Raw genomic sequence first — 20689 nt, forward strand, 5'->3', positions numbered from 1 at the left:
TCTCATTTGATATTTGGTGCTAGGCAGAAGCTAGCCTTCGTAAATAATATACAAAGTAAGAAACCTAATCCAGCCGGCTAGAATGTTTAATTCATCATTATGCGAACTAATTGGAAGGTGATTATATGGTAATTGCTCATTAGTGGTGTATATTTATCGCTGTACCTTATGTCAAGGCCATGGGAATTGTGTAGAGTCTGTTCTCTCATTTCAAGATCAGTTTCAGAAGCAGGCCGGATCAAGTGTGTGTGTGAGTGTGAGTGTGAGAGAGAGAGAGAGAGAGAGAGAGAGAGAGAGAGAGAGAGAGAGAGTTTGTTTCCTTTTTCCTGACGTCAGGTCCAGCCAAGTGCAATGGAGAGCTGAGCTATAAATATTAGCCGGTTTTCCCCAGACAGGGAAGGGAAGGCTGGAAGGCCTGGGGCTGGGGCGGGTCACCCCCTCCCCCCCCCAAAAAAGGCCCTTTGGGGGATCCTGACAGCGACTGAAACTGCTCCAACAAATACGTTGCAGTGGACATCAAGGATAAAACCCCTCTGCACTCGGAATGTTGATCAACACCGGCGCGAGAGAAAGGTTGCGGAGGGGAAGAGGCGAAAGGGAGCAGCCCAAGTGATGGGCGAGTTGGTTAGGAGGCGGATTTTCCTTCAATCGCTAGGGATGGGGGGGGGCGGGCAAAGATGGAGGAGGAATCGACGCCTGGGAAATCCTGTCTCTGATCGAGCTGGAGCGTGCATGAGTGGGATGAGAACAGAGGGAAAGTGACTGGCCAGAGTCAGTGAATGAATGAAAATTATGTTAATTGTAACCATACAGCCAAAGAAGGGGAAGGTGTCAATGAAGAAATTATCTATCTATATATGGAAAGATTGGCTGCTGTGACTGAGAAACAGCTGGATGAGTGGAGATTCCTAAACTTTTAATGGAGAAGTCTCGTTGGTTTCAGGGGACCGCCTGCTTGCCGGTCAGAAGAGAAAATCCTGCAGTTAGAATATCAAGATGAGGACCTGCCCGGTTCCCCCACACTGTTTTAACCCTTCCTTTAAAAATATGCCTTTAAAGCACTTTAAAGAACAGCCCAAGTCCCAGCGCTCAAATAAGGCTGCTGTTCCGCAAACAGACGATGCCCAAAGAAGGTGATAGAAGTCCGTGGATTTCTCCCCAAACAATGCTCAAATACGCGTCAGGTGCTGATGTGGCGAAAGCCGCTCCCAGACCAGAGACTCGTCCGAGCCGTGTTGATTTGGAAAAGAAAAGGCTTTTGTGAGCTCACGGGTCAGCCAGGCACCTGCCGGCGTATTAAATTCAGGCGAGGCGTCAAATGACAGCCGCCTCTTTGACACTCTCCCCTCTGCACTTCAGGTTAGAATTTTCCAAGGTACCAGGCAGCGCCCAGGTAAGCCAAGAGTTGCGTCCTAGGCCTATGGCGACCCTAAACCCACCTATTTACACGCGTCGCTCCTTGATTTCGCTCCTATTCCTTTCCCAGAAGACTTCCGTGCATTCTTGGATTCGAAGCACGTGGGAACCTCCTCCCCCCCCCCCGTCGTTTTCAGGGAAACTTGTTGTCAAGTATGCTCCGATCCTAGGTAGATTTATTCAACAGAAATCAAAGTAAGTCCGACAGCTTTCCCTCCCATTAATTTCAAGGGGCCTTGCCCGATCCTTCTAACCCACTTATGTCCTTGTAAGCCCACATTCGTACCAGCGAACACGGTACGAATCCGGTTTAAGTCTCCGGAGGAAGCAAGCGCCTTTGATTAGCGCACGCTGTGACAATCAGTTTATGAAATCGGCTTAAGTGATTTGCAGATCGAGCTTCTAGGAACATTTATCCCTTCCTTGAACAGCTTTTACTTGGAAGCAGGCCCCCACTGGTGTCAGTGGAACTTCATTCCGTGGAAAGTGAGCTTGGAGAGATGGTCCACTTGGAAAGCCCAGCAAAGGGAGACTTACCTCTGAGTAAAAGGTACATAGACGAGGACTGCACATTGTTCAATTTCCTGTTTCAGACTGAAGGGTGTCAAACTTCACTCCTCAAGCCACTTACGCCAAATATATTGGGCATAAGCAAATGACTGACATCCCAGATCCTTTACACGTTTACCTGAAGGTAAACGCCAGGGATGTTCAAGAACCTTGCTGTCATTCCTCAGTGGCGGGGAGAAACTTAACAGCGAGTTTAAGAAGCTCTGGAGTCCCAGCCAATCTAAAAGGGAGAATTAGTATATTGGCCAAAGCTGGAGGGGGTCCTGGGATCCGCTCTGTGCTGTTTGACATCTCGCTTCCCTGGCTCAAGCGCTAATCACAAAAGGCCAATTAAAAGCCCATTGCCTCCGATTAATCAGACCTTTCGCTTTCAAGTGCTGCTTCTCTTCCCTCCGCGCTGCGCTTTAATGGCTGAGAGCGTCCTAGCAGGACAAGCTCCGGCAAGGAGCGAGGTTATTGCTCGGGGTCACCAGGTCCTCTAAACTCCGACTTCCACGGCGCAGCGGGGGCTATTTGGAGAAGTAAATCAATTGATATATGATGAGCTCTAAGTAGTTATGAAACACTGGAGGGGAAAGAGGGGAAAGAGGGGAGAGCGGCGGGGCTGGATCAATGGCATGGGCGCGGGAAGAGGCGAGCCGAGCTTCCCGTCTCATTTCCTAACCTCACGCCTAAGCGGTTCGCCTTTGGGGCTGGGGGCGAAGATCATTCATTACCCAGAGGTGACCGGCCAGAGAAACTGAGCGCTCGGTCCAGGCTCTCTGCACACGCTACGGAACATCTCGTTTACTTCGGAGAAAGCAGACGGAAGGGGAACTGAAATGAAAGGAAGCCCCACTTTAGAATCCAGAGTCCCCCCTCCACCCCACCCCCACAAACGAATCTGGGGCCGACAGAGTCAAGCCTAAATCATCAGGGGCTTTCCAGAGTCCAAACCACAAAAGACTAGGGAACAAGGGTGTTTCCACACCGGCGGCACCTTAACACGTGTTCATGAGAGTGTACCCATTAAATGCCGGCATAGAATCGTTGGAAGGGACTCCGGGGTCATCACAGCATCATAGAATTGTGGTTTTGGAAGGGATCCAAGGCTCATCTAGTCCACCCTCCTGCAATGCAGGAATCTCAGCTCAAGCATCCATAACATTTTGGGGCTCGAACTCTCGGTCCTGATAGTCTCCTGCTCTACCGACAGAGCTACGCCAGTCGTCTGAGCCTAGGCATGTGTACTAGGGAATAAGTCTCTTTGAACTGGGTGAGGCTTCCTCCCAGAGACCTGCAAGCAGCTGAACTTCCAAGCACGTACGGTTTTCCGGTCGGATCCCATTCTGGCGTGCTCACCTCATAGCAAGGCATACCCAAATGAAAGGGAATCAGTCTGGGATCGCGATCCTAACCTCTGCCGCTCATTTCTGGATTTTACTTTTATTATAATCACAAGCATTCACATTCTTTGCCACAAAACAGGGCTCTGCCTTGGTTGTAGAGTTGCCATCTCCAGCCTCAATATCGCAGGACCGTCTCCAAGCTCAAGCAAGGGGACGCGGTCAGAGCAGGAAACTTTTAATCTCAGGGTTTGTGAGTTCGAGTCCCACCTTGGGCGAAAAGATTCCCGTTTCTAACTCTAAAATTCTATACTTCCTCAGATCCACGCGACTTACTCCCAGGTAAGCAAAGGTTTGCGCCACTGGGTTTAGGATCAGAGCGAGAACGGCAAAAGCCACTGATGGGAGTGGCCTCCGTGAGATCACACCCAGGCCTGTGTACCCAGACGACCGAAAAATATCAAGGCAATATCCGAGATGGTCAGCGCAGGAGTTGGTGAATATCTGCGCATGCGCACAGACCCCTGGAAAAAAAACCCGCCACTGGGGCCTCGCATACATTGTATACATTGTTCTGTTTCTGCAGATACAGTTAACATCTAACCCGAGTTGGAAAATAATCGAAGTGGGAAACGCTCCACAATTCTCTCCATGCGCCCGTCCATTAGGCTGCAATCCTAAACATACTTGGGAGTGACTTCTGCAGAAATTTGTATTCGCTTGCCCTGCTACAAGTCAGTCCACTGGAATTAACCCGAAGACTAGGGGAAGCAAGCCGGGAAGCGGAAGGTTCTGATCTAGCTTTCTCCTTGACATGCTACTTGTCTACGTGCAGGGAGCGTTAGCTTTATCTGGAAGAGCATTTAGTCGCAAGGTACACAGGTTTACCACCTCTGGGATTCTAGGCCAGAACTTGGGGAGAACTTCAGTTTCAAAAGACAAGTCTAACGGGAGTGACAACCTTGTTCAGGCTCCTTTTCACCCCAGTTAGACATGTCTTCGGAGACTGAGGTTTGATTCCTGGCTGACCCCTCCCAAAGCCTGTTTAAAGCACTCCAGACTTCCTAGGAAGCGCGTGTGAAGGTGGCGGGGTGGAATTCTGGCCCCACCTCCGAGTCTAGGCCTAACGTCTCAGGAGCAACCTCTTCTGGGTCGGAAGTTGACTGGTGCACGTTTGCGCCCCAGAACGAAACCGAACCAGATCAAAGACGCGTCCCCAAATGCAACCAAGGCCTCCAGCTGTGACCGGGGCGCCCTGCTCTGAACCTGCCCTGCCGACTGAAAAGGGGGCGCGCGGACCCGGGGACGGCGCAAGACACAGGTTTTTAAGAACCCACATTCGGGACCGTGGCTTGGTGATCCGAAGTAAGACGAGAATGAGCCTCACAGTATCACAAGCACGCACCACCGCCCCATTCAGAAGAGAACCACGCATGCGCACTCATTTCAACTTTTTTTTTTAAAAAAAGGAAAATCAGTGGGACGAGAAAGGAGACCTAAGGAAATAGAGGAGGGAGGAAATGGGGGGGAGGCGAAAAAGCAAGGTGAGCCAGAAGTGCCAACTGGAATAAAATATGGGGGGGGGGCAGGTAAGCCAGGCCATGCATAATCGATCACATGACGCAGTGCACAAACACTATTTGAATGGGAATGCCCATCAACTCTGTAGGGGCGCAGCCGCCACAAATATTTCCTTGTGGGGACTGAATCCCCCACGCCCCCTAGGAGCTGGCTCCTATGAGGTGAGCTTAGTGGAAATGAAGCCCCATTTGGCTCAAGGGGTGTATAAACTGTCTGGAACTGAATTGGGCTGTTTGGGTGTGTGTAAAAGCAACGAGGGCTTAGCCCCCAGTTACATCCATGGAACCTATTTGCACGGCATTGGATCGCCCTCCGTGCGTCACGGAGAGGAACACAAGCCAGGTGCGCTTCCTTGGTCTTATTGAAAGGATTTATTAGTCAACCAAGTATTGGAGCGGGCTAAAAGAGAGAGGGCGAGAGGGAGGGCGAGAGACGGCAGAGCCAGGGAGAAAAGCATTTTCTAGACACCAGGAGTGAAGGCGACCGAAGTCGTTCCAGCACCTACTTTGGGAAAGCGCCCGGTCAGCCCCGTCGCGGTCCTCCTCCTCCTCCTCCCCGCACCGCCTCCCCTAGCCTCCGCTTCCCGCTTTCCACCTCCGCCACTGTCACGTCCCCGACCTCGCTTTGCGACCCCCCCCGGGGTCCGTCCCATCGGGTCGCATCTTATTTTTGCGGAGGGGGGCGCAAAGTTGGTCCCCTCCCCGCCTTCGGACGCCAGCGCCGGGCGCAGCAGCCGCAGCGCGGCCTGCGTAATCCGGGCGCACTTTAAAAGAGATGAATTAATAAAGCAAATGAGGACTTAATAATTCCGAGCGTCCTGCTTCTTATGGAAACGGGGGCGGAGGGGGGGTGGAGAGAGAGAGGGAGAGGGAGGGAGGGAGAGAGAGAAAAGTGCGCCCAAATTGTTTGCAGTGGATCAAGGCGAGCCGCCTTTTGCTTCACTTTCTTTATCTTAATTCCGACTTGAAAAGATATAATTATCTAGTTTGAACAGAGCTGCTATCAAATCCTTCTTTAGGCAGGGAAGGGGGAAGCTGGAGTGGGCTGCAGTGTTCTGAGCCGCTCGGTGGAGCCTGAGATAGCGAGTAATGAAGTTGTGGAGTCCTCAGATACAAAGGGCATTAACCTCATTAGCATGAAACCTTTTCTTCTAGCCATTGTGGGACTCTTTCAGACTCCTAATCCCCCCTATTTTCAAAGCTTGGTTTGTAATAAAGCTTTTAGGGGTTTCCCTCCCCCCCCCCAAAGCTAATAGCATTCTCTGAAGATTTTATTGCTGTTACGCTACATAGGACGCTTAATATATATATTTTTCTTCTTCTCCCCTTTCCTTCAATCTCCTCTCTCCCCCCCCCCCTTTTTTTGCGGTTTAAGGGAAGAAAGAGGCGAAATTTATTTATTTATTTATCCGAAGCGAGAAGCTCCTGCATCTCGCAGAGGGGAAAAAATAAGCTGTTTCCCCCCCCCCCCCCAAAAAAAAAATCAAGATAGGAAACCATTTCGAGGACTAAAGCCTAGGAAGATGGGTAATGTGGAGAGGTTTTTTTAAAAAAATGAAATGAAATGAAACAATTGTTTATTTTATAGCAGGGATTTTTTTTTTTAAGGTGCTAAAGAAATCAAACTCCCGTGGCCCGATTTTATTGGAAGAGGAGTTTTAAAAGGGAGAGACAGAGAAGGAGGAGGAGAAGAAAGGCTGGGGGAGGGGAAAGAATGAGAGATGAAGGAGGAGGAGGAGAAAGAGAAAGGCGAAGAGAAGTTTACCTTAGAAGTTTGGCTCCTAGATGTGGAGTGGGAAACGGCGGGGTTGAAGGGACAGAAGAGGGAATTTCTCCCAGGGCACCTTCTCTTTCTCACTGCTCTCTGGGTGGAAAGTCACCCATTAGGATCGAAAGGAGAAACAAAGAACGGTCATTATAATTATTATGATTAATCATCATCATTGTTTTTTAAAGGCCTGAAAAAGAAAAGAACCCGACCCGGACCTTTTAAACCGAATTTCCATAGCGCCATATACTGGACAAGCACGTGCGCGGAATGCCTAATCTGAACTTTCAAGGCAGGATGCTGAACAAAGCTGGTATTTTCGCGACGCATTGTAACTTCGCCTTATCACAGTGTAAAGGGTAGTCAGATTGTCCTAAATTATGTCCAACTAGCCCCCCTGGATCCACGGATTAAGAGATTAAAGGAGACCACTGGGCAATGGCTCCTCTTTCCCCTTCATATTCCTGGTATGATAATTGCCTAAACTGATTTGCACTTCGACAAAAAAGTCTTTGTAGCTGGAACACTGCAGACGAGGTTTGCGCTGTCAATGGAAAGAAAACTGATTAATGCAGCCTATCAGGCTAAGGAGCAAATGAAGCATGAATTAATTTTTTTGTTGGGGGGGGAGGGGAAAAAACCAACAACCTGGGGCACCCCAGAAAGCCAGCTAGCTTCCTCAAGGATTAGGGGAAACTTTTTACCCTTTTCTTTTTCAAGTTGGCAACCCTCCCTTCCCCTTCCTATGTCCCCACCTCGCTCTCTCTCGGAAAGTATAAACATTAATACGACAAGGAAACAAATAAAAATCCTACCAGCTTCTCCTGCTCCCAAGGAATTCTTGCAAGCCTGCTACAGCTGCGGAACGCCTCGTTTTAGACTTGCTTCTAAAGCGTCGTGCTACGCTTATCCTAAAAACATGCCAGAAGCAGCGCAATCCTACTCGCGTCTACTCAACAGTAAGCCCCAATGAGTCAGACCGGGGACGCATTCTCAAGTTAAGTGAGTGTAAAGCTGCAGGAAGTTCGGGTGGAACTGAAAAGAGTTCAGTTGCGTGTGTTGGAGGCGAGGTTAAAAAGAAGGAACGGAACCGCGACGCCAGGTTTTAAAGAAAGAAAAATGACCAAATGAGCTCTATACCCCCCCCCCTTAATGCGGAAGTAAATTCGCGTTGATTCAAGTGGAGCCTCCGATTTAACAAAGCTGTCCTTGACTAATAGGTACCTGGACTCGCCAGCAGAGCGATCAACAAGCCAGTGTCAGAGAGTATTTGGATTTCTACCGGAACTAAAACAGCAGCTATGCAAACGCGCCCACGAAGGAGAGCCCATTTATTTCCAGGAAAGATTACTTCCGATTACTGTGAATCACGGGGCCCTTTCACACACACACTCAAGCAAACCCGAGTTTGCCACCGCGTAGGCGCTGCACATTCAGGGCAGGCAGCTACGGTAATTCTGACTTTCTGGTGCCTGCACATGCACGGCACACGAATTCACACCCATACGTTTTCGTGAAATCCATAATTCATTTTTAGATGCACACTTAGAATTTAGTTGGGCCGGTTCTGACATACTGTAGAAAAAGTCCTCCGTTTGCTCTGGGAACGGTTTGGGGGAGGAATGCGTTTGATGGTCAGGGTGAGGAGATCTCTATTGGGCTTCCCTGTTATTTAAACGTCTCCTGAGGGGTGGCTGCCTGTTGCTAGCATCAAATCAAGGTCATCGGGTCTATGGGCCAGCAGAGAAGAGATAAGTGGCAGGGACTTAACCTTTCCGAAGGGAAAAACTGTGCTTAAAGTTGTTAGGCCATATTGATAAATCTTTATTGACAAAATATTGACATTGAGATACTTCTTGGAAGTATATAGTGTGTTAGAATTCTAACAAATTAAACACAAAAAACACAAAAATATTTACATTCTGGTAAAGAAGACATTAAGGAAACATTTGTCATTTTTAGTAGCTCTATAATCTTGGATCATCAACATCAGTGCTTGAAATTTGTCCCCAATGAAAACGGGCCTGGGTCGAAATGTTTTCTACAGAGGGATCTGCAAGATCCCTTGCTCCTTCTGAAGTCCTGCGGGAGTTTGAGTACAAACCCCCATCCAAGGAGAAGGAAGAATCGAAGTTTTAGAATGTGGGGACTAGTTTCTTTAAATCTCTCTTTTTATTATTGTCTGTTTTTGCAGCAAAAGTTCCCTTCCCCACCCCTCCACCCTCAACAACCCATCCCCTTTTTTCTTCTTCAAAGGTTATATCCATTGGGGGGGAGGGGGAAGCAAAAACAAAATTAAAAAAATAAAATAAAAAATTAGAATTTGTTACCGCTACTTCATTGAGTTTTCACAACCACGTTGACGCCAGAAGTTATCATAAAAAGGTTTACAGACTGCACAGTTTCTCGTAAAATAAATTTAAAAAGCACACAGAACCTGTCTCTGAGGAGGGGAGGGGGGAAAGCGCAGTTCATGTCTGACTTTAGGGACCATTAAAAAAAAAAGGCCCTACCCCCCTCCTTCTTCTTCCCCCTCCCTCGAGGTTTTTAAAATTTTTAAAAAGAAAGCATGCAGTTCAAGTTTCTCTGAAACAGGTGTGTCGATTTTGGCTGGGTATGGGATCCTCTCTCCTAAAAGCCTGGGAGACACTCAGAATCATCATTAATAAGAACAAAATCCCTCGTCAACTGCAAAGTGTCCCGGTACGGTTGCGTGTGTACGCGATCCCTTTAAAGATTTGGAGCGATCTGAGTTCGAATGGCGAGAAACGGAATATTGGTCAATCACCTCGTCTTGGTGGTTTGGCTTTGATTGACAGATTCCCCTCCCCCCTTCTCTTTTTTGCGCTTAAAACAAAATTGTACCAGTGCAGGACCAGCCAAGGCCCCCACCCTTGATGGACTGACTTCTGGGCTCGCTTAAACTGGCCGGCCGGCTCTCACCCCCTCTCAAACTGCCCCTCTCTAAAACAGAAACAAAAACAAACAAAAACAGAAAAACAGAAAAACGAGAATCGCCTGGTGGGATCCAGCCGGTTTGCTGTCCCTCGCCCTGGCCGCGCCACTCACTTTCCTGCGGTTGTAGCGAGCCTTTAACACTTGAGTTGTTCGTGGGAAAGTCTGTTAAGTGCCAGCCGGGAGTTTTGCCGCCGCCGCCGCTTCGTCGTCGTCGTCTTTTTATTATTACTATTATTGTGTGTGTTTTTTAAAGTGAGAGATTATTTAATCGTCCGACGTGACGTCGATCTCCTCCGGGCTGGCTTGTTTGGTGGCGATCCTCCACCGGTTAATATGATGAGTCCCCTTTTTCTTTTGTTGGGAGTCCGAGCCTTCCTCTTCTAACTTCTGCCGCTTGAACTTTGTCCTTCGGTTCTGAAACCAAACTTTTACCTGCAGAAAGGGAAACAACACAAGCAGGGCTGTCAGCTCCCGGGCGGCGGATGTGCGTGGCCCAAGGGTCGGTCTTTCTCTCTCTCTCTCTCTCTCTCTCTCTCTCTCTCTCTCTCTCTCTCTCTCTCTCACACACACACACACACACACACACACACACACACACACACAACACAAGGGGCGGTTTCTGCACCTTTACCGGGTCCACTGCAGAAAGAGAATAAGCCTCGCTTCGGAAACAGGTCTCCTGATGGTTTACACCAGGTAGACATGTCTGTCTCGGGTAAAATGGACACAGCATAGCAGCAGTGGGACATTCTCGCCCTAGCAGCACCCACTAACCCGGCAACAACGACCCTCTGCGCGTGAACTCAATTGGGGTTATTGTGATGATTATTTAATGTATTTGCATCCCGTCTTTTTTCTCCCCAAGCAGGAATTCAAGGCGGCTTACACAGTAAAAAATCTTCATTATAAAACGCAAAGCACTAAAACAAACTAATTGCTTCTGAGTAATTAGGAACAAGGTCGGGTTTGAAATCGATTTTTTTAAAAAAGGGTATTTAGGTCAGGCACTCCAAGCTTCCTAATTTCCCCTCCCTGACTTCGATACCTTCTCCTTGGAAGTGCCATGTGGCCACGCAGTGCGATCCTATGGCTGTTCGCTTGGAAGGGGCCGGGCTGTGCTCAGTCTGCTGTTAAGCAATCGCGTGGACACAGCTCTGTTCAGATTCGGAGAATCCTCTGGCTATAGCAGGACTGGAGGAGATGTGGCGTTTCTCGCCTGCTTTGCATGCTTACTGGGAAGTAAACGCCATATAAATTAATGGGACTTCCTGTTGCTTAGACAGACAATGCCCGGATCAAAGGCAATCTCGTTGACTTCACGGGAGCTCACCTCCTGCCTCGCCTAGGACTCAGTTAAGCCGCAGTAATTGGGGTTTTAAGACTAATCCCCCACTTTGAGCGCAGCCCTTGGAAATGCGCCCCCACTGATTTCAACTTAGGACTGCAGCTTTTCACCCCGATTCTGAACTCATTTGTGGCATTACATTCCATATGAAATCAATAAGGGTTCACGTCCCAGGAAAAAAACAACAACAAATCGTTTAGGATCATCGTGCCGATGCATTGGAAATCCAAGCATCTCGCTTCAGCTTCGCTGTGGATCGCAATGGGGGGAACTGGATTTTGAATTTCAGTGTAAACAAATGACTACAGTGGAGATCTGGCTTTACTCCGAAGCAGAGGCTACAGCTATGGCGATCCTCTCTTTTTGCACGCGGTGGCCCCGTCGCGCTGAGAGCCGGAAGTGTAACTATGGAGACGCGAAGGCGGGGCACGGCCCAGACAAGGAGCCTCTCCCTTTTCCCTCCCCAGGTGCAGGCAGCCCTCGTGTGCTGGAACCCCAGAAGATCCTGCCGGCGTCTCCGCCGTGGATGTATTTTCGCTCAACTCAGGAGAACACCGAGTCTATGCTCCTCCACTTACTTACTCCAGAGTAGTCATTAGAGCCCATCCTAATGCCTGGGGGATCTGCAACTTATAGGCAGCGCACGTCTGATCTTCCTTATAAGCCCAGTCAACCGTAGGCCCAAAGGCTGCGCTCGGAAACAAGTCCCCTAGCCTTAAGAAGTGATTTTACTGCCAGATAAGTTCGCTTGTTTACTGTATAGCCTTACATTCCGATCCTAAATAAGTTTGCTTGGAAACGGGCCCCGTGGATTCAGCCAGACTGACTTCCATTGTGAGCAGAAATTGAGATCGCCCCACTGGGCAATCCGTGCCCATTCCCATATGCACGCAGGTCTCTATATAGAGCCTTCAAATTTAGACCGTCTGTCTGGCTTTAGAAAGACGCTGTGCATGTGATCTACTAGCAGAAAGGACAATATTTTGTGGCGTCCCTCCCCCCCTCTCTCCGCATCTGTATGTGGGTGATCTGCCACTCTGAGGCAGTCAGGTCTGCACGATGCTCCTATACATATATGCATTGCAATGTACACTTTTTCTGCAGATGTGAACCCATCCGCCCATACTATCTGCTACAGATGCGTTTTAGAAACACCGCACGTACTCCGACTCGCTTTGCTCTCACACGTGTATTCCGTGCACCTATGAATGGTGCGTGTGTGAATGCCGTGTCCCGGTCTCTCCTCTCAAGCTCACATATTTCCTCTCCAGGCAGCTCTCTCTTGATACTCGTGTCAACTGCACTTTGCATTACAAACGGTGGGATTGAGAAGGACATTGAGAGTTCTAAGGGCATTTTCCCCTTCCCCGCCCTCAAATATTAATCGCATCGGCAGCCATTCGAAATCAAGCAATTAACCAAACCGAGATGGTTGCATTTTTTAAATCTTCACCACCACTTATCTCATAACCGGTTTTATATAAATTTAACGTCCGTATTTATAAACTCCTGGCTGTGAAACTGGTCTTTAAAGCCTACAATATGGATATATTTTCCTAAGGAGCTGAGCCCGGTTTCAGGTTTTAAAGGTGGAGGGGGGGACTATTCAACCTTAATTAAATATAATAAAAGGGGGAAGCTGAAGAGCTGCGTTAATTAAGTAGGAGGTTCGAATTTGCCTGCTCTAAATCGACGTGTCTTTTGTACCCCGAGCCTGCCTCCCTCATCATCAAAGGGGCAAGAAGGACATATTTCCCGGTGATGCTTCGGTGACAGCGGCCCGGGTTGCAAGCCATATGGGGAAGTCCTTCAAGTATCTCGGGGAAGGGGGTGGGAAGAAAGGAGAAGGGAAGCCCCCTACGAATTTGCTTTGGCTCGCCTAAATCTGAATTAAACATAACCAGCTGACCCTGTCAGTCATTTAATTGCAGATCTTATTGATCCCGAAATTATCTCCAAAGAGAGAGGGACACACACACACACGATCCTCGTTGCGGCCAAAGGTAAACACTGTTCGGCTTTCTTTCTTTTTTTTAAGCACTTTCTGCTCTGATTCGGCCTGAAAATGCCTGATAAAGACGCTGCCCGTAAAGGGAGGGGAGGACGTAAATCCGAAAACGGGACCATTTTAATAAGCTCCTTTAACCCGCTTCGCTGCCCCTTCAGAAGCCCTTCGCTGCCAGACGCCCCCCACCCTTCCCTCTCCCCACATCTCGGCCGCATTTTCATATTCTTAAAAAAAAAAAGCCTCCCATTTTAAATAGCTGAGCGGGGGGATATACAAGGGCGAGTTTAATTCGCTTTTCAGTTTGCTAATTGAAGGGGACGACGGTTCATTTCTCCACGCCTGGTCTCCAAAGGGGCGCTCGTTTTGTCGGGGGCTGGAGGCCTGACACCGCCACAATAGACCCCGACCAGCTTCGGAATCAAGCGGGACAAAGACCACCTTAAATACGGCCTTTGCCAGTGGAAATCAGGCTGTGACCAGGCCCTTGTTCGGCGAACCTCATCAAAGGGGCGACCCATTTACTGGGGGTTTTGTTAGGGGAGACATCTTTAAAACAAAAGGCCCGGCCCTCTTTAAGGCGCCCCCAAAGAAAGGCAGGAAAAGGGGACGGGGGGGGAGAGAGAGAAAATGAGGAGGGGGGGCCGAAAGTGTTACAACTTAATCCGACCAAAGAACGTTACTGTTTACTGGGAACTTTGAACTAAGCTGCGCCTATTTTTCCTTCTTCTCTGCCTTGCTCCCCCTCTTCGCTTCCTTGAAATGCAGAGCCCCGGAGAGAACATTCCTTTCGAAATAGCCCCGGCGTCTTGGAAAGAGAGAAAAGCGTTTGGAAAAGGCCATCGAACTTCTGTTAAGGGAGGAGAGCAGTAACAAAAGCCTCTGAAAATCGAGATATTTGAAAAGGGGGGGGGGAGGCCAGAGACGGAGCCCCTCAAGCAAACAAACAAACAGAAAAGAAGAACGACGGCATGCATCCTAAACAAAAAACCCGAGCAGCCGAACCAACCATCTGGTTTGAAACGTACGCACATATATACAGCAAGGCAGCTGGGCAGTCGAACAGATTAATTTGATCTGATCTCGCGCGCACACACTGCAAGGTTCACACAATTGATCTTTCTGCCTGGCACACTCTCCAATAAACGAGCGCAAGTCTCATCTGGGCGACTGTCAAACAACGCCATTCTTCCCATCGCCGGATCGCCCTCCGCACCAGCTTTTTGATGTGGTCCCCCCCTCCCTCCCTCCCTCCCTCCCCAAACCTTATCATTCTATTTCACTGGCACAATTTGCTGGAGGGTCAGCGGGACATACGCCGTTGGCAGGGAAGGGCTTCAAAAAAGAAAAAGAAAAGGGGGGAGACAACGACCAATATTGCCAGCCCCCCGGGAAATAAACCGCCCGGTCCGCAGCACAGTTAAATACGGGGGTTTTAAAGCGGTTTTGTTACTCTGATGCAAAATGCAGGGGTTTTTTGGGGCGTCCAGTTAACACGCAAATAACTTTGCGGCTAACACGGTTGTTGGGGCATAAGCTTTCCTGGACTCAAAACCGCTTCATCAAACTGAACACGTGAGTGTGTGTAGATATATATTTATCACACATTTAAAATGCGTAGTATTTAACGTCGGGCTGGGTCAATAGAACGTCACTAGAAAGTATTCGAAACACTTTCGCTCAGAGTCTACTTCTACCGAAATGGAATCGGAATGTATTCAGGTCGGGACTGTGAAAGGGTTTAATTATTGTTAATTTGGTGTAAATGGGGGAATGGATTAAACTATATGGAGTTAAGTGTATGGAGGAACCTACTTTCAATTTCAGAAGTAAACAAAGGGGGGGAGAACTCCCAACTTTCCGCTTGAGGTCTCTCTGTCTATAGTTTGAAATCGTTTAAATCCTACATTCAGGAAAAAAGACACAACGAACAACACCTATTTCCCAAACCAAGTCTGCTCCTCGAATAACAAAGCAAAAACGCTCCCTTTGCACTGCGCAGTTTCACAAACTATAAAACCAAACCAAACCAAAAATCGATTGGATAGTTCTCAGCGATAAACACACATTAAATATTTCAAAACTCCTCATTTTCTTTAATTAAATGGAGTTCAATTTAGAAATGCAATTTATTTCTCCGCCTTCAAATTTGACCCTGGATAATCCCAACGGTACGATCCGGAAGCCATTTAAACCGAACTACCTTGATAGAAGATGATAAAAATCTTGTTCATGCCGCTGGGGCGAAATATCCTGTTACTTTGGCTTAAACAGGTAGCCTCTAGATCTACAATAATAATAATTGACATAACATACATTTTTCTAATACAGTAACAATACCAATAATACTCCACGAGCTTTCTGAAACAAAACAAGACAAATCTTTGGGAAAAGATCCAGAATGCTTTTGTGATGGGGAGGAAAGAAAGAATCGCGGCTGCCAACACACAGGGACAGAATTTAGAATTCCCACGTTAGCCTACACCTCTATCTTCTTACACGTGAACCTGGCTTCTCCCGCCCCCCGCAGCCCTTGCAAACTCAACCCAGGGCGGTGGGGGTTTGTTCAGAGGCCCAGGCCTTGTCTTTGAGCGCGCGCCGGAGCGGCCTGCCGGGTAGAGACGCTCCTCCTGCACCTCACCTGAGTTTCTGTGAGACTGAGGCTGTGCGCCAGTTGCTTCCTCTCTGCCCCTACGACGTAGTGATTTTTCTCAAAAGCGTGCTCCAGTCTCAGTAACTGGGAAGGGGAAAAGGCGGTGCGGATCCGTTTGGGCTTCCTGGCTAGTGCATTGTGCAAGAGGAAACTCTCCGGGCTGGTTTCATTGCCTGGATTCCGAGACAAAAAAAAAAAAACATTCATGAGCCAAGCAAGCCTACTTATTAGCATTTTGCATCTCTAGTCTAATCGAAGGTGGAGGGGGGGAGGGGGGGACTTGAAGCGGAAAGTCTTCCCATTATTTTAAACCTTTCTGTCTTTGGCACCTCTGCTTGGAAGTGATTTCCCTACTTAACATGTGCTTAAATTCTCACCCAGCAGACTGACTTTTTTTGGGGGGGGGGGAGGGAAGGAGAGCGAGAGAGAGACAAAAGGTGCAGACCCTGCAAGATCAGAACGAAACTAACATTCACTCAGAGAATGTCTCCCAAGGAAGAAAGCGACGGAAAGGAAATGCCAATTGGTCGGCTTCATATATCTTTTTTAAAAAACAAAAACTCTGGGTATTTGAAGGAACGCGTGGGGGGGGTAGGTGTGCAAGGGGGAGGGGGACAGCTGACTTCCGATTAAGGGGGAAAGAGCCCCCTCAATACAAGAAAGCAACTAATTATTTCACAAGGAAATTAATCTCCCCAACATTCAGCGAGCTAAGGAGGAGAATTCGCAACACTCTTCTAGGAAACCCCAGTTTCGAAAAATGGCACCCCCCTCTCTTCCTCCAAGGAGTTTCCTATCATCCTATTCTGACACCGCCTTTTACATGCAGGTAGTTACTTAAAAATAAAATAAAAATCCGCACAAGAACCATCTTTTCGAAGACCTGCACCAGGTATAAAGTCGCCACCTTCGACCGCCTTGAAAACTTCCAGCAGAAAGAGCTGCTTTGGCGAACATCTGACAAAGCAAAAAGATCCAGACTCGTCCTTTTAAATAGGGATGGGGGCTGAAAATGGGAGAAGAGGAGGGCGGGGGCTCTCTTTCCAATGCCCACAGAGCCGCCGCGTTTGTCATCTGTCAATTGCTGGAAGAGTTTCCTCGCCAGGCTTTTTGCAGAGACACCCGCCATCCCCACAATCGCTCTACCTATTTTTGCGCCTCGGTCGTTTCATCCGACGCGGGGCCACAATAGCAAGGCAGGCAAATCCCTCCTTTGCGATGGAGCCTCCTTCAGAAAGCTGCTCACGACAGCGGGGGAAATGACTGGGTGAACGAAACCCCTCATTTCCCACCGAGAGGTTATAACGATAATACTAATAACCCTAATCGACTCTCTCCCTCCCTCCCTTCCCTCCCCCCTCTCCGTCCCCTCTTCTTGGAAACCATTCCATTTCAAAAGAGGTGCTTGCATGGATTCCCAACCCCTTTGGTTACTTCTTATTGCACTTTGTAAAATTACTTGATGGGGGGGGGGACTTAGCAAGGAAGTTAATAAGACTAGTGGGATACAAACAAACTCGGTTTCTGGGTCCCCAGAAGCTCCAGATCTTAGCAGGACAACTGTGGGGTAAGAGGCAGGTAGGAGGGTCTCCTTTGAGTGCGGGCCACACTTCCTTATCACCCTTCAAACTCGTTTTTATAACGTTTGGCTTCCCGAAGACAAATGGCTTGTGCGCTCTCTCTCTCTCTCTCTCTCTCCTTCATTGGGGGGGGGGGGGACACACGAAAGCAATATTCTAGCCCTGCCCGTTTGTGCTCTCTCTCCTGTTAGTTTGTCCGTGTAAACCATGGAAAAGTGAAAGGAAGAAAGTTATTTCTCTACAAAATCTTTTTCCAATTCTTGCCTTGTTTTCGTTATTCTTTTTTTCTGGAAGATGGTCGGGGTGGGCTTATGGGAGAGGCAAAAATATATATATATATTGGGGAAATATTCCAGTGCGATCCCTTTTAAAACAAACAACACTGGGAATTTAGGAGTCATTGACTTCAAACTGAGCGTTCTTTCCCAGTAAAGTTTCACTGGAGCGTGAATGAGATGGCAGCTTCGGAAGTGCCTTGGAACGGCTATCGGTTTTGTTCCCAAGAAATAAAAGGGGTGCCCATTTTTCTTTTTAAAAAAATTAAACCACCATTAACTCTGCAATTTAGCCTTGTTTTGGGCTGTCTTGGGAGCCTCTCAAAGAAAGCTTCGCTCTTTGACTTGACTCCACATTTCTCCGCTGAAGTCGACTTTGGTTGGGAGGTTAAAAGGAGAAATTTACCTGCGAGGTTTTTCTTTAAATCATTTTAAAGTCATAAAGAGAATCGTTTCTGCCCCGCCCCTCCTGCTTTTAGTATTGTCAACCCCCCTTTCCCCCTGTTGTCTCTCTACCTGCCTTTCAGCTCTTATTCTTCTCACAAGACCTTCGGTTGCTAATTCACTGGAGGGAGTTGTCCTCTTGAACTCACTCTTTAGGGAAGATTGATTTTTTAAAAAAGTTTCAAGGAACGGGCTGCAGAGACCGACTCACTCCTGAAGCCCCTCGTTCCATAACGATCCTCCTGAAGGGGATCAGGGAGACTGCGGAGGGAATCCATTAGACCAAACTGAGGGAGGGTTAGGCTGCCTGCCCCTTGATCCCAACCCTTCCGACAATCGCTCAAGTTAACAACATTCTAAAAAAGAGCACAATCTCGAATTCGCTTCCTCTGCAAATAGTCGCCTTTGCAACGGAATTAAGAGAGATTCAGAATTTCTGCCCCCTCCCCCACCCCACACAGACACCCCTCCACGCCTATCCTCAACTCTGCTTTCGTTGCGTCGCCTAGACAAACGGCCTTTGGAAAAAGAGACATTTCCTTTCCCATTTTCTCTGCCTTGGTCGGAGAGATTTCTGCACTTTCCCGGGTCTTCCCGACCCCTTTCCCTCCCTCCAATATGTGCAATAGGAAATCCAGCAGCTGAGGGGGGTGGGGCAACCCCCTCCGTTCGGCCCTTACCTTGGAACCGATGGCCCAGATATCTGTATCGGTGTATTAGCCAGGGGTAGAAAGTAGAGGGGTCCCTTTGCTGCGACGCAAAGAGCGGGTGCGGGGAGTGCGAGGCCGGCAGCGGATGCGCGGCCAGGGCGTGAGGCGGAGGCACCGGGTGCACCGGGACGGCGGCCGGATTGGGCGGGTGCGAGACGGCCTCTGCGAAGACCAAGTCCGGGTTGGAGTAGACGCCGCGGCCGCCCGAGTGGAAGCCGTTGAGGAAAGGGTTCATGGGGCTTGCGTTGGCATAGCTCAGCGCCGCCGGCCGGATGGGATCCTCGGCGCGGGAGGCGGGCAACGCAGGGCTGTCTTTGGCTACCAGAGACTCGATGGTGAAGCAGCGCTTCGGCGCCGGTTGAAACATCCTGGCGGCCAAGCGCCCGGCACCGGGGCCACCGGGCGGCGGGCGCGCCCTCCGCTGCGCCCGCGGCTCCTCCTCGGAGGCGTCGAGGTCCGGCAGAGACGATCGGGGCGCCGGGCCCGCCTAGATCCAGAGTCTGGCAGTCGGGCAGCCGCCCGCGGTGGCAGCGGCAGCAGCAAGAGAGCCGTGCGGCCACATGGAGAGGCGAGCGCCCTGCAAAGCTCTGCGCTCACTTCATCCGCCCGACGGGAAAGCGAAGTGGGGAAGAGAAAAAGTTGCTGGGCGAAGTTCTGCCTTTCTTCTTTTGGCCCCCTTCTTCTCCTCCTCCGCCTCCTCCTCCCTTCCCTCCCGCACCTCCGTCTTGTCCTTTTTTGTGCAGCGCCCAAGGCGGCCCCGGCGAGGTCCAGCGGCAATCCAGCGAGAACGAGGCGAGAGCGCGAGCGAGCGAGCTTGCGATCGGGTCCCTTTGCCCAAAGTGGTGCAAACGATTTGTTAGTTCATGAGCCTAATTAGTGCCGAGGATCACATAAACAGCTTCCTCTGAAGCCTGGTAAATGGCTTGATGATTGGTCGCTATTACTCGCCCGGAGGTGGAAGGGGGAGACTCTTTAAAGTGCGTCAGAGGGGAGAGGCGAACTTGTGGCCGGCGCGATCCTGGAGGGATGGATCCGGGCCCGGACTGGAATGGACTCCACCGCTCTGTGCCGGGCGAGAACGCGAAGGAAAGGGGGGGGGGGTGAAAGTCACGAGAGAGAAGAGAGAGGGGGGGAAAGTGAGAGAGAGACGCAGCAGACGCAGCAGACGCAGCCTGCCAGAGGTCCCACCCGTGTGAGCGGAGTCGAAATCCCTCCAGGATGCAGGTAGGAGCGTGGGAGGTTTCACAACTTTGACGGGGGGGCGGGGGAGGAGGAGGAGGAGGAGGAGGAGGAGGAAGACGACGACTCTTCCTTGGGGTTCAACACCGAGCTCGCTCGCCTGAAATCTGGCTTTCCCCAAACAGCCCAACTGAAGAATTGTGGCGAGGATTTTCTCTCGGTGCTGGAAGTGGTGGCAAATGTCTACCGCCTGCTGTCCTCTCCTTCTCCCAGCGCCTTTCGAGTCCGCCCTCTCTGTCGGTTCTGTTTGGGTGCCCCGAGCTGATCTTCAGCCATGGGGTGGCTCGCTTCCCCCTTTCCTCAGAACCGCCCTACAGAGCAGGAAGCCGTCGACTTACTGGAGCTGTTTTCGCCCAGGAAACCTCCAGGAGTTTTCTGCGCCCAGACAAACGCGAAACCCCAAACACCTTTTTGGCGGGGGTGGGGGGGAGCGGGGGTGTGGCTCGCCGCCTTCTGCTGATCTCCAGGGCAGCATGATGACGAGGGAGGAGGGTAGGTGTTGCAGACAAAGCTGGGACTCCGGCAGAGGGACGGGCGGCGAATCCGGCCTTGTCCGCATTTTCGAGATTACCGCGGCGTTTGGGGACGATTTTTAGGGCCGAGTCCTCCCGCTCCCATTGGCTGCTGCGATCGAATAATTATGATCACATCCTAGTACTGCTGGCTGCTGCTTACTGTTTATTGGTAGTTAAGGATCTATTATCTATTCATCAACCTCCTATTTTTACCAATTACACTCTTCTAAAGTGAAGTACCAGCAGGTATTTTTCACGTTCTCAATTAATGATTAAAAAAAAATCTGGCGTATTTTAAATCTATTA

The 20689-nt window shown here is 49.6% G+C and overlaps 1 protein-coding gene and 1 long non-coding RNA gene across 3 annotated transcripts in view; one reads left to right on the forward strand and one right to left on the reverse strand.

Moving 5' to 3' along the window:
• Positions 1 to 8462: 8462 nt before the first annotated feature.
• On the reverse strand, positions 8463 to 19818 carry EMX2 (empty spiracles homeobox 2). Its single transcript, XM_083505027.1, has 3 exons — positions 18600 to 19818; positions 15609 to 15793; positions 8463 to 10049 (listed from the first exon to the last, which is right to left on the reverse strand). Exons 1-3 carry the CDS (start codon positions 18994 to 18996, stop codon positions 9882 to 9884), a joined length of 750 nt encoding a protein of 249 aa, XP_083361153.1. The 5' UTR covers positions 18997 to 19818; the 3' UTR covers positions 8463 to 9881.
• LOC310707704 overlaps positions 19747 to 20689 on the forward strand; it is a 56144-nt gene continuing 55201 nt past the window's right edge. For both annotated transcript variants that reach the window (XR_014526673.1, XR_014526674.1), the window contains exon 1: positions 19747 to 19853. This is a non-coding gene — a long non-coding RNA (uncharacterized lncRNA). The remainder of the gene's footprint in view (positions 19854 to 20689) is intronic.

The sequence above is a fragment of the Podarcis liolepis genome (assembly GCF_965112155.1).
Source record: "Podarcis liolepis genome assembly, chromosome: 5".
NCBI lineage: Eukaryota > Metazoa > Chordata > Lepidosauria > Squamata > Lacertidae > Podarcis > Podarcis liolepis.

Excerpts from the sequence above, each read along its gene's own strand:
- EMX2 (XM_083505027.1), bottom strand. The coding sequence starts at position 18,996 with ATGTTTCAACCGGCGCCGAAGCGCTGCTTCACCATCGAGTCTCTGGTA. Across the intron at positions 15,794-18,599 it reads TCTGGGCCATCGGTTCCAAG|GCAATGAAACCAGCCCGGAG; the intron begins GTAAGGGCCGAA and ends CTCGGAATCCAG. Across the intron at positions 10,050-15,608 it reads TCAGTCTCACAGAAACTCAG|GTAAAAGTTTGGTTTCAGAA; the intron begins GTGAGGTGCAGG and ends CCCTTTCTGCAG.